This window comes from Erythrolamprus reginae, chromosome 1, assembly GCF_031021105.1.
Source record: "Erythrolamprus reginae isolate rEryReg1 chromosome 1, rEryReg1.hap1, whole genome shotgun sequence".
Taxonomy (NCBI): domain Eukaryota; kingdom Metazoa; phylum Chordata; class Lepidosauria; order Squamata; family Dipsadidae; genus Erythrolamprus; species Erythrolamprus reginae.
Window position 1 is genome coordinate 330898078 of NC_091950.1, and position 14311 is coordinate 330912388.

At 40.7% G+C, this 14311-nt stretch overlaps 1 protein-coding gene across 1 annotated transcript in view; it reads right to left on the reverse strand.

Moving 5' to 3' along the window:
* Window positions 1-14311, reverse strand: part of RPS6KA2 (ribosomal protein S6 kinase A2) — a 157432-nt gene that overhangs the window by 45742 nt on the left and 97379 nt on the right. Inside the window, exons 9-10 of the mRNA XM_070733839.1 lie at window positions 4304-4374; window positions 2844-2932 (exon numbers count right to left, since the gene is read on the reverse strand). Of these exons, the coding sequence (XP_070589940.1) occupies window positions 2844-2932; window positions 4304-4374 (160 nt within the window). The remainder of the gene's footprint in view (window positions 1-2843; window positions 2933-4303; window positions 4375-14311) is intronic.

A 14311-nucleotide genomic window follows, 5' to 3' on the forward strand; every position in this document is an offset into this window, starting at 1 on the left:
GTGAGCGATTGCTCACTGCTCAGCTTAGAGGGAACTATGTCTACGTCTGTTTGACTGGTGCTCAGAAATGGCTTCCGTGTAATCTTTGCTCATCATCTGCTAGTGAGAGATCATCAAACACATAGATCCTGTTGGTTGCATCTTGAGTGTGGCTATTTATCTCTTGCACAAAGAGGAAGACTTAAAAGTTGAGAGAGACTAGAGATTATTCTTTATATGCTGCCCTTCTCCCTCTGAAAAGTAATTTTGCACAGCATCTTTGTTGTCTTCAGCCTTTGAATAATTAAACATTCTGAACAAAAATCAAGAAGTCTAAAAATTCCATGTGTAGTTAAATCTTTCACCTAGATTCCCCTTCTAAATTTGCTTGGCCTTCATTCTCATAGTCCTCAGCAAGCTTGGATTTTCCTCAGGGAAAATGCAAAAATAATATTTTTAAAAAAATAGTGACATAGCCTACAGTAGTACTCAAGAGAGCCAGGGGAATTATCTCATTTGGATTGAAGAAATTAGGCAAAGAATGGGTTAATTGCTCTTGGACTTTTTCAGTTCTGAGTCTCTTTTTCAATCTTGGTTTTAAGCAGCACGTGCTTCCTTTAATTTATCACAGCAATTGGGAGACCAGCAGTTTATAAATAATGTCAGAAATGTAAACTACTGTACCTAAAACACATTACAGCTATACATCTTCCACCTAACTATGCATCTTTCTTCTCTTTTGTGGTGCTATTTCTAGCAAAAGCTTTCAGAGTTAAGCAGCCGTCAAGGGAAACAAAATCCACTGCTGTTGTTTTTTCTTGCACGCATTATTACACGGAAGACATATAGCTCAGACAAATGGCCATGAAATGAGCTGCCAAGAGTCCTGATAACAACTCCACATCCAAATACTAGCACTGGGAGCAGCAGATCAAGTGTTATTGTTTTGCTGGTTATCATCACATTTCTCTCAGGCGGGCATGGGGGTGGGTGGGTATCCGTGCTTACTAACTCTGGCCGTTGTCATGAATGGTTAGTCCATTTGGATGAATATGGGTGATTGTTTTTTAAGAAATTTATTTTTTTAGAATTTTTAGAAATTTAATATCAGATTTCATACACATTGTGTACTTTATTTGTATTTATCCCCAGGACCGCCTTCTGCTGCACGAATCCCAGCGACCGGTTAGGTCCCACAGAGTTGGCCTTCTCCGGGTCCCGTCGACTAAACAATGTCGTTTGGCGGGACCCAGGAGAAAAGCCTTCTCTGTGGCGGCCCCGACCCTCTGGAACCAGCTCCCCCCAGAGATCAGAACTGCCCCCACCCTCCTTGCCTTTCGTAAAGTTCTTAAGACCCATCTTTGCCGTCAGGCATGGGGGAACTGAGACATCTCCCCCGGGCCTATACAGTTTATACATGGTATGTATGCTTGCTTTTAATAATGGGGTTTCTAGTGTTTTTTAAATTATTAGATTTGTTCTTACATTGTCTTTGTTATTGTTGTGAGCCGCCCCGAGTCTACAGAGAGGGATGGCATACAAATCTAATAAATAATAATAATAATAAAAAATAATAATTTATTTCTGTTGTAAGTCACCCTGTTGAGAAGGGTGGCATTAGAAATCAAACAGACAAACAAACAAACAAATAAATAAATTTTGAATTCATACAAAAAGCCAGTAATATAGCTTTGAAATGTTTCTATTCCCTTGCAGTTAGTATTGTATTGCGTCCAGAGGATATCTCAATGGAAAGATCAGGATGGGGCATGGAGGGATGGCCAATGCAGCAACATGTTTGTCTTCCTAATGCCATTTCAAAATCATGAAATTGGATTTGCAAACAATACAATTAATAGTATTGTTATTTCAAACATGCATAATACAGAATACAGCTTGCCCATCCACAGATCCATTTTTTGTATCTCTTCTGTATCTCTTCTCCAGATAAGCTTTTGAGCCAAACATCTAGTTTTATTGAAATAAATGTAATGAGAAATGTTGTTCACTCCTGGTTCAGTGAAGGATAATCTGTTCAGAACCCTCCTAGAGGATGGTTAATAACAAACCCATTTTAATGCTGTTTCTGGATGATCTGGAAAGCTAAGCAAACAAATAAACAAACATTGCAGACACCTATCCACAAAACCACCAGGAATTGAATGGGGCTAAAAGAGGAGAATACCTTTATTTTTTATGATAAAGGCATCAGAATTGCTTAGCTTTAATAGTCTTACTACTCTATGGGTGGCCAGTAATGATTAGAAAAAGTTTGAAAAAGAAGTTGTGCTCTTATGTAATGTCACAAACAAGAACAGATTTCATGGGAAGCAAAAAATTATACTATGAAAGTCACTGCCTTTGGGCATAATTAGGTAGATAGCTTGCATCAAAGAATTCCCACCCATTCAGGCCAAAAGCAACTTTCACTGATTCTATAACAGTCACCAGAACTAAAATAATAATAATTATTATTATTATTTATTATTAGATTTGTATGCCGCCCCTCTCCGCAGACTCGGGGCGGCATTACATTACATATTACATGTTTTCCTACAATGGGGGGGGGGGAAATGTGGGAACACAAATCTAGCTCATTTGTGCAGTGCTACTTTTCTGTGCCTCTAGCATTGGTAAGGACAGATATTCTGTATGTGTCAGTGGACGATATGTTGTGCTTCCATTCATGTGTAGCATCTTTTCCAACAGTCCCAAATACGTCACCAATTAAAGTGAAATTACCTTGTAGCTCTCCATCATGCACTGTTCAGCTGCATCACGTATATGAGACTAAATGATAATTAACTAAAGAGAAAAAACAACTGGGGAGATTTGTTATGCAGTAATAACATAAATTCTCATACCTAATCTGTTAGATGGATTCCTCTTGAAAAGAGCTCGCAGCAAACTCTGAGCTTCTGTGCTCAGAAACTGTGGCATCCCTAGCTTGGCTCTGAAAAAATAGGACATTTTAATGCAGGAATAAAAATCACTGGTCCTTTTTTTAAATCTACACATGCATGTAAATGATTAAATACATCAGCAAAATGTATGGAAGTCTCAAATGAAAATTTAAACTTTCTATAGGCCAAGTTTTGGGATAATTTTATTAAACATTTTAATTTAAATCTCTGTGCAACTTATTTAGCTAATTTGTCATCCCCTATGAGTGTGACTAAGTCATATATACTGAGTCATATTCTGTTTGAAAGAATTAGAAAATAGACTGTTCTCCCAGTTTCTGTGAAATTCTCTTCTGATACTATATGAACATTCACCTAAATTTTTCTGCATGCTTTTTAAAAAATGTGCATTCTATGTATGCACTACCTCTATGGTTTTTAGGTATCATCTGCAACACTCATTCAATTGCAAAATTATGAACAATGAAGATGTTGATGTACGGATAGGAAGTTTACATAGGTACAGTAATTTGGTCCAGTTTGTGCTAGGTTTGTGTGTGTTTATGGCAGGGATGAGTTCCATTTACCTTTCCCACAGGTTTGCATTGTGACGGAAGTTCGTGTTTTGTGCAATTCCACGGAAGTGCGTGTTTTGCGCAATGTCATGAGAGCTCATTTCGCTCATGCATGCACCTCCATCATGTCACACAAAACATCCAGACATGATCCTGTGCGCATGTACAGAAGCAGGGATGGGCTACTGCCTGGACAGGTAGACCTTCACTACACAGAAGGTTTTTTTTTGCAAGCCACAGCAATTGGAGGACTGGTTTGGGAGCGCAGACCACAGATCATTGCTGCTCGTTCAGTGAGCATCCATAAATTTCCACTACCGGTTCTAAAAAACTGGTCTGAACCAGCAGTGGTTTATAGGTGTATTTTTGTTGAGTTTTAGCTCTTCTTATCTATGTCTGTCAGCATTAAGACTTCATTAGCTAGACAATGAACTCCTCACTAACGTTTTGAAAATCTAGCTCATAATGCAATACATTGTGCCTTAGATTTAAGCAACAAAGCTAAATTCCCTAGTAGGACAATGGAAAGTTTATTGGGCACTGATATTATCCCAGAAGATTTCCATAATTTAAATAGGTTCCCATATTTCAAGTTGGAATTAAAAGTTGCTTTGACTTTTAATAAACTGCTGGAGCTTTTTTAAAAGTCCTTAATTAAGAGTGTATTTTAGATACATTTGTGTATCTAATTACACTCTTAATTAAGAGTGTATTTTAGATACATTTGGAATGTCAATTCTTGTATTTTCTATGAGACAATTTATATAACCCAAAAAGTTTATTCTGAGTTAAAGAACATAAGATATAGCTATAAATAGATATGCAAGTTGGGAGTTTGCTACTCACTTGAGAATGAGTGCCATTGTTTCCTTTCGGTCTTTCCCCTGAAATGGTAGTGACCCTGTCAGCATTTCAAACTGTAAAGAAGGAATAGAAATTCTAAGAAGCACGAAACAGTGTAAATATAAACATAGTATACAGTCCACTGTACTTATCTTAACAATACAGAATGTTCATTCATGCTCTATAAAAATTTATAGCTCCATTAAACCCATATGTGGAACATACATGAAGTTAAGGAAGAATATCTTAACCTCTAAGTTATGGGCCATTATTTAAAAGAACATAATAATAGAATAATCCAGTTAAAAGGGACTTTGAAGGTCTTCTAGTTCAGCCCTGTGCTCAAGCAGGAGATCATGTACCATTCTGGAAAAATAGTTGTCCAATCTCTAAAAAACGTCCAGTGAACAGAATACCCCAAACGTCTGGAGGCAAGCTATTCCACAGATTAATTTTCTCACTCACAGGAAATTTCTTCTTAATTCTAGATTGGACTCCTTTTTGTTAAGCTGCTGTTACTTCTTGCCCTCAGATGCTTTGGAGAATAGGTTGACCCCTTCATTCTTTGTGACAGCCACTCAAATATTGGAAAACTGATATCATGTCACCATTCCCAATTCTCAAAACGATCCATCGTAGACATTCCCAATTCCCAAAATGATGCATTGTGTGGTTGAGCCTCCAGTCCCCAAATCATCTCTGCACTTTTTCTAGAGTCTCAACAATTTAATAGATTCATAATAGATTCATTCTATTCACTGTATAATAGATTCATAGTATTCCAAATGGAGCATTGCCTGTAACAGATTTTTTTGGGAAAAGATGTTGCTTCTTTGAATCAATGCTTTTAAAAATGTCCTCTCAAACACTGCCACAAGCTACCCTTTGTTTGCTGATATTAGAATAGAATAGAATTTTATTGGCCAAGTGTGATTGGACACACAAGGAATTTGTCTTGGTGCATATGCTCTCAGCGTACATAAAATAAAATATACATTTGTCAAGAATCATGTGGTACGACACTTAATGATTGTCATAGGGGTCAAATAAGCAATGAAGAAACAATCAATATTAATACAAATCTTAGGATATAAGCAACAAGTTACAGTCATACGTATTATTGCTCAAAGTGAGTTTTTTAAAATGATGTAAAGCACAAGACTTTCAGCTGGTGACATGGAAATGTTTCTCTCTTTCACAAAACAATATATCTCCTTCAAAGCCATAAACAATGTTGAGTACCTAAAACAGTAAAAGTAACTACCTAGAAGTGGTAGAACAATGGTTTGCAATTGGAGCCCACCAAGTATGTTCAACTACAACTTCCATCAGCCCCATTAATACTGCCTGTTTGGAAGGAGGATATTTTTCATCAAACAAATGTATACTATGTTACAGAACATTATGCCCGACAAAACCTGTTCCTCTTTTCTTTTTGGTCCTAAGAACCCTCACCCATCTTTTAGACATTTCTCCCCCTTAAAATCAGTTTAAGCATATCAATGGAATGCTAACATCTGCTCTACTTTGATTAAAACAAATTATAATTAGATACTAAATCTAATTTAAGTAGCTCAGAGTACATCTTTCAGTTCCATTTCAGTAAATGAAAGCAATAAAAGAGAAACTACAGTCCCCAAGGAACAGTAATTCTACATTTGCGCTGATAGGTAATTTAAAAAAGCAGACGCAGAATGATGGCAAGAGGAACTACACTAATTTTAAAAAGAACTTTCATTTTTTTTCTGTTTGAACTAAAAAAAAAATCATTTATTTGATACAAGAAGTGGCCTGAATCCACTATTGCAACTGTTTATGCCTCAAGGTTATGGGTCCATTCAGACAGAGTGGGACACCTTTATTTTTAGTGAAATTGGCCAATAAAAATTCTATTCTATTCTATTTTATTCTATTCTATTCTACTCTTCTCTACTCTATGCACTCTCTCTCACACACATATACACATATACACACATTCTTCTTCTTTTCTTCCATTTTTGCATTTTCTCATTTTTATTACCATATTTTTGCCATATAAGATGCACATCGCCCCTAAAAGAGAATGGAAATGTTGATGTGTCTTAAAAACCAAATTCAGCCATTTTTGGCCAGCCAAAGTCCTGTCCCCGCATCCCATTTTTGCAAAAACACAGTATTCAGAGGGTTTGGGAGGTCTGCAGAATGCTCCTGGGAGATGGGGGAAGGCAAACATGCCATTTTTGCGAAAAACTGAGGTCATTTTTGCTTTCCCCCAGCTTCCAGAAGCAATCTGCAGGCCTCCCAAACCCTTTGCAAAAACAAGTGAAAAATGGGCTGTTTTTAACAAAAATTAAAAATTTTAAAAATGGGGCACACAGAGGGTTTGGAAGGCCTACAGAGTGCTCCTTGGGTTAGGGAGGACAAAACCTTTTTTTTTCTTACTTACCTCTTCAAAATCCTGGTGCATCTTATACACTGGTGTGTCTTATAGCCCCCAAAATATGATATTTTATTTTTTATTTTGGGTCTTTCCTTTTAAATTGCAATGCTCAATAAAATTATTATTATTAAAAGAAGGAAAACCTCAATTTTTTGGGGGGGAAATTTTTCTTGAAAGGATATGCACTTTCCACAACACTGTAGGATTTGTCACCTTAATGTGTAGGATTTGTCACCCTAATATGGTGAAAATCATATTGTTGGGGAGGGAAAGAGAGGGAACAATGTTATTTTTTTTAGCAGGATGTTGGAAATTATATTTCTGTCAACATGCAAGATGTACCTGCCTACATACAGTAAGTGTAACATCTTGAGAATGCCTGGTTACAACTAGGTCCTCCATTTGAGTGGGAGAATGGGACCTGCTGATTGGTCGAGCCATCTGATAGCTCCCTATATTAGACTGGCTCCTTGCTGGAGTCTGTACATAGTTGAATAAAGAACTTGTTGTCTGAAGCCAGTCTCTTCACTCACCAAACCTAACAGTAAGAGGAATTACCTGAGAAACATTTGCTAAAAGAATTCTAACTACTTTTACGTCATATTACTATGCAAAATATTTGTCGATTTCTAATGTTCAACTTATGTAGGTTAAACCCACATAGGAAGAAAAGCATCATGAGAGAGACTATAAAATCCATATGTGACCTAATTTGATGGATGTAAAAACACAAGCCTATATATCAATAGCAGATTAAGAACAGATTTTCTAAATACAACCCGCATGTTGACCAAATAGAGCTGAAACGTAAATGTTATCAGCGAAATCCCCAAAGTTTGCTGAGGTACAAAATATGGAAAAGGAGGTGGGGGAAGAGAAGGAGAAAATAAACAGCTCAACAAAATCTAACCACGCTTAGTAGTTATAGAAATCTGAATGTCATTAGGGCAGTAATACGAAGCACACATGTACTGTGTACTTGGGGTGGGCAACTGCTCAGACGGGGGGATAGCGAAAATGGAGCTCCACCACAGAGGCATAGTTCCCTCTAAGCTGAGCAGTGAGCAATCGCTCACTTAAAAATCATAATCAACTCAGAGTTTTCCAAACCTGCCCAGAAGCCGAGAGGGAAAGAGTGAGAGGGAAGGAGAGAGAGAGGAAGAGAGGAAGAGAGGAAGAGAGAGAAACAGATAGAAAAAAGAGAGGAAGGAAAAGAAAAAGAAAAAGAATGGGAGTAATGAAGAGAGAAAGAAAATCAAAATCTAGTTTGAAACTAGCTCAACTATTTAAGTGGCATTTTGATATTGATAGAGTTGCCCTATTATGAGCTCACTGTTATAGACACACAGTACAGTATTTTATTTTGATATTCTCTGAGGCAAAACAAGGTGGGTTTTTTATTTGTTTGTTTGTTTATTTGTTTATTTATTTATTTCTGTGCCGCCCAGTCCTGAAGGGACTGCCACTCAGACACTATACTTTTCCGCCCCCCGCCCCCCCAAAATTAGAGGGAACACTGCACAGAGCATCCAATTTGCACTGAAAAATATTGAAAGAAAATGCAGGGCGTCCTGTATAAGCCGCGCCCACAGCAAAAATTTTGGTAGCCCTTCACTGTGTGTACTGTAATATCCTATTTCATGTCTTGCTATAGACCAAGGGTATCAAACTCAGGGTCCGGGGGCCAGATCTGGTGCGCGGCGCTGCCCTAGAAACAGCAAAGGAGTGACCTGTAGTGCCTCTGCCAGCAAAAACAGAGCTGGGGGGGCTGTGCGCGACCCTCGCAAGCTCCGTGTGCAACCCTTGCAGGATCCATTTTCACTTTGCACATTTTCACAATTGCAGGAGGCTGTTGCAGCCAAAAATGGAGTTCAGGAGCATGTTTTCACTGGCAGAGTGCTTAGGCCACCATAGGTGCCTCTGACACAAGTGACGTCGAGCTGACCCTCTCCACCCCCACCCAAGTCCCCTGAGTCAAACACAACCCTGATGCAGCCCACAATGATATTTAGTTTGACACCCCTGCTATAGAGTAATTGTCTACCTTCTCAGAGGAACAGGGTGGAGAAAAAGTATGGAGAGAAAAGAGAAAGGGGAATAGTTTCTTTGTCAAGGAAAAAATAAGAGAGATAACATGAGCTGTGGCAGTGCAGTGGTTAGAAGGTAGTATTGCAGGTTAAGTCTGCCAACTGCCAGAAGTTCGATTCCCACCGGGCTGAAGGTTATCTTCCATTCTTCTATGGTTAGTAAAATGAGGACCCAGATTGTTGGGGCCAATATGCTGACTCTGCAAACCGCTTAGAGCAGGGGTCTCCAACCTTGGCAACTTTGGACTTCAACTCCCCAAATTCAACTCTTGGAGCTGAAATCCACAAGTCTTAAAGTTGCCAAGGTTGGAGATCTCTGGCTTAGAGAGGTCTGTAAAGCTCTATGAAGCAGTATATAAGTACTAAGTGCTATGTCCCACATTTCTATATGCAGTTTACAACCCAAGGTGACAATTGAAAAATACAGTATCAGTTGGGGGAAAAAACCTTCAGTGGGAATCAAAGCGAAACCCAGATCTTGAAATAGTGCAAGCAATGCCATAGTCTAATAAGAAAGGTTGGTCATATTCTAGGCGTGCTAGTACAAAGGAAAGATGGAACTGATGTTTTTCTTCAGCACTTGACTGCCCTCTGCTCAAAGCTTTATGCATACTTGTCTAGCCCCACATGGTTGGTAAGACCAAAGAAGGAAGAGAAGTTTGGATTTTAGGAAGCTGTCTTGCAAATACCCAAACTTGGCACTAGAAAAAGAACACAGTAATAGGGAGAAGTTTCTCAAAGCCTTGGACCTCTGGATTACTCCTGTGCTTAGTGCCCCACTTGGTTCCAGGTGTGTGGGATCCAAAAGGTAGAAAAGCTTTGCTCTTTCTTGTTGGTTTTGAGAAAAGCCCTCTCCAGACTTCTAGTGGGTTTTTTTATTCCTAGGAGGATGAATTCATCTGAGATCATGACACTTCTAATTAAAAGTTGCAAGCGGTATCACTAAATATTATGTTTCCGTCCTTTCATTATTCTACCTTGTGATTAACAGGAGTTGAATTTTAACATTTCTGAAAGGTAACAGCTCACAGCAGGAAGGGGTGGGGAGGTAATGGTGGCTATAACTATGTGATTTAGGCACATAAACTAGGGTCAGGTTTCAGCTGCATGCTTGAGGTCATTTTCTTGCCTTTTTAAAAAGAAAAACATTGCCGACTAGGCATTTCAGGTAGGCCTGGTTAAAAAGCAGACCTTGCAGAAGTCCAGAAATGCTTACTATTGTGGTAGAATTTAATAAGAGAATCTTGAAAGTGAGTACAATTTTCCCTCTGTCACCCCCTTTATACTAAACATAATTAAGATGAGTTTCTTTATCATGCTTCCTTCTATCTTTAGATTGCATACTTCTTTATTTATTTCTTTATTTTGTTCATTTGTTTTGCCAAGTACATAATGCAGGAGTGTGAAGAAATAATCACATTAATATACATGAATACAAGATTAGAAGAATAATAGAAATAGTAATATTCATACACATGAATGAATAGATATAAGACATAAAGAGACATTAGGACAGGGGATGGGAGGCACGTTGGTGCATTTATGCAATGCCCTTACTGACCTCTTAGGAATCTGGAGAGGTCAACAGTGGACAGTCTAAGGGTAAAGTTTTGGGGGTTAGGAGATGACACTACAGAGTCTGGTAGTGAGTTCCAAGCTTCAACCACTCGATTACTAAAGTCATACTTTTTGCAGTTAAGTTTGACTAAGTCAAACTTGACTTCTTGACTAAGTCTCTGCTTAATTGGCTTGCTTGTATCAGCTTCAAATTCCATAACAATCTCTTCTTGTAGATACTCCTGGCTTCAGTTATAACCTTCTTCATGTGAGGGCAGGAAAACAATGCCACTTAAGGATGAATCTGTCTGTTTGTGTCACATTTCTGGCATTTCCTGTAGTTCCGAAATGATGTAGACACAATGGTTGCAGTTTCTATCATCTGGCATCAGATGCTGCCTGACATTGTCTAAGGTTACTTCCATAAAGAGAAGCCAACTATTGTTTGAGGCTGTAGATGTTGCCTTTGAGTAATGGCTCCATCACAATTCAGAGGATGAAACTGAATATATGGAGTTTTTACAGGGAGAGGGGCTAAATGCAAACATTATACATTGCCCAGCAGAGTCCTGAAAGGCATTTCAAGATGTGCACAACCGAGAGGTATTAATGAAAAGAAGCTTCTAGGAATTATGGAAGACAGGTCTTTTAATCAAATGTCCATTAAGACTTCATGAGGATGCTTTAGTGTCTCACATGGGGGCGTGCAGCTGCACACACATTCCAGAATTTCCTACTGGGACGGAGCACTTGAACGCACCGGCTGCTGACCACCACTGCTTGTAACAGAGTAGGCATGCGCAGGGAGGTTGTGGCTCCCCCTGCATCCCTCTTTTGTCCCAGGAGGCTCCAGGGAGGCCTGCTAGGTCCAAAACGAGGCATGGGGGGAGGTCACACACCCATGCATAGGGGGCAGCGCATGCAGGGGTGGGCAGCAGCCAGGATGGGGTGGAACACAGTTCCACCGGCAGAAATGAAGATGTGTGTGCAGCTCCAGCTGATCGGCAGCTGTCACTTCCTGGATTACTGGGCTCGGCTCGGCTCTCCTTTATTCCCCTGCTGCTGCTGCTGCATCTGGGCTCCTTGCTTTTTTCCTCTTTCCTCCTTCCTGGCCTCAGACGAGCTTCCCTCTCTCCTGCCTGGCTCCCCTTCAGCCTCATGCGGCCACCTCCCACCTGAGGTGCAAGCAGAAGGCGTGGGTGGAAGCGGCACTGGTAGCATTTATGCTTCTGGTACCACCTGTTCACCTAGCTACCCAGCCTGAGGTGTGGGAGGGGCGACCCAGGTAGGGGAGCGTGGGAAATTGTCACCCTAGCGAGCGACACTTACAACTGACAAGGTTGTAAGTTGAAGATTTAACAGTTCACTTGAATGATGATGATCATTCAAGCCACTCCCACCTGGTCACATGACCATTAAGCCACACCCACAAAATAAGCCACAGCCACAGTGTGGCAGTAAAAAATTTGGCTGCCCATTACTGAGCGCAATGCTTTTTATTATGGACCTGGGCATGTGCACGCAGGTTCTCCTGTGCGCACATGCCCCTTTGGCATGCAATGACAAAAAGGTTCACTGACCCAGTCCATTAATGTCAATTTACAGTGATTCTTCAGCATTTTTGCAATAGTTTGTTTTCAGTCTAATATAATGGTACGAGGAGAAAGACCACATTACTTTCTGCATGAAAATCCATGTACCCTAACACTGAACCATAAACCTGGTCATAAACACGCCCTCCTTTGGCTGGCCTCGGAAACAGAGGACATAATCTCACAATGAAACCAGACATTTTAAAAATGGTCAGTTCATGGAGAACTGAATCACTTTCAGTTGCAACAGGCCCTAAGTGGCCCAGGCTACATCCAGTTGCTCCCTAACACCTCTGCTTTCCAAGTGGTCTCTTTGGTCCTTCTTCTCCAGTGCCATATTTCTTCCCCAGTTCTTCTATCAGGAAATTCCAGTTTCTGAATGACTAGTTAGCCACTTCATAATCCTTAAAAGACCAATCTCTGGCAGTTTAATTTCCCTTTCCTTCGACCAATCTTTTTCAAAATTAATTCAACTGTCTATAAAATATAGGTCTCCTGTCTCCTAGCAACAGCAGGGTATGGATGGGGATGCTACACTCTTCTAATGAGCCATAGCTGTGGCAGAAACAGACATGTTAGTGCTCTCCTATTCCAAATTAGATTAGATGTTAAAAGAGAGAGAGAGAGAGAGAAAGAGAAGTGCGTCAACACTCCATAGAAGAGGGCACAGTGGAAAAACCGCAGAAAAAAATTGGTCACAGTACAGAAAGCTGAGAGTTGGGGAAAAAGTGATTTGATAAGAATAATGGAAAGTTCTGCAGTCAATTCCATGGCAAAACTATTAGTATCAAGATGGGGAGGGCAGGGAGTACCAGGGTGCAAAGGTCTGTAAGAACCGATTAGAAACAGTTCTCATCTCTAAGACAGGCACATTATGCGGATCTATGAAACTATGAAAGCAGTCCTTATTATTTATGTCACCATCAAATAGAGAGCATAGAAAAACCTGAAAAAATAGTGCAAAATCAGATGATGTGGAGTAAGGGTCCTCAAACATGGCAACTTTAAGACTTTTAGACTTCAACTCCCAGAATTCTCCAGTCAGCTATGCTGGCTGGAGAATTCTGGGAGTTGAAGTCCACAAGTCTTAAAGTTGCCATGTTTGAAGACCTCTGATGTGGAGAGACCAGCCCATAGAATTGCTAAGGGTTAGACCCAACTGAATAGATATCGTCATTATCATCATCGTACAGATTCAGTTTTACCCCAAATACTTTTTAAATAGGGCTAACACAATGTGCAGATCTAGCTTAAGGTTCATTCTATAGCAATCCTACGTGGAAGAAATAGAAGCCAACTCATTCGGCCTCGTGTGACATATCAAGTGACACAAAGAACAATGTCTAGGGCAGTGATGGTGAACCTTTTTTTCCTCAGGTGCTGAAAAAGTATGCACGTGTCATATCGTGCATGAGCAAGTGCCCAAGCCATAATTCAATGCCTGGAGAGGGCGAAAACAGCTTCTCCCGGCTCCCAGAGGCCCTCTGGAGGCCAGAAACAGCCCCTTTCCCAACTTTTGGTGGGCCCAGGAGGCTCGTGTTTCACTCTCCCCAGGAAACAAAGGCTTCCCAGGAGCTGGGAGGGTAACAACGTCCTCCCCCATCCCCCTGGAGGTTCTCTGGAAGCTGAAAACGCCCTCCCAGAGACTCTGTGTGAGCCAAAAATTACCTGGCTAGCACACACATGCACTTTGGAGCTGAGCTAGGGCAACAGCTCATGTGCCAGCAGATATGGGCCTGTGTGTGTTGTGATTCAGCCTGAGGCTCCTCAGGGACTGGCTGCGTCTCTGCTGGATCCATGCCCGGAGGAGGAGGACAGTGAACAGGAGGGGGATGAACAGGCAGACGGGGGAGTGGAAAGTCAGGAAGAGGATGAGGGAGAGCAGCCTGAGAGCCCCAGGGGGGGCTCTCCCCAGCCAGTAGCCTGGACTCATAGGATGAGGATGCACAGGCTATAATTGACATGAGACAGCGACGTGCAGCTCAGAGACGGGACCAATTAGAAAGGTATTGGCATCACTGAATTGGCAACAGCTGGGTTTGGGTGTGGTTCTCCTCAGCAGGGTTTAAAAGGCAGGCCAGCCCTTGGAGTCATGTGGAGCATTATCAACTGGAAGTTCTGTGACCCTGCTTTGCTTCTCGGCGTCTCTGATCTTGGCTTGTGGCCTAGAAGCCTGGAAGACTTGGGGGAGGCGTATGTTTGTTATCTCCAGCGTTGTTTTTGCCAGCAAGAATCCTGTTTTACTTCATGGCCTTCATGAAACATCTTTGACGTTCCAGCGTGTTCCTGTTTGTAAGGACATTTTCTGTTACCTGTGTTTGCTTTGAATTCTATAAACTGCCTTTGCTTTTTACCA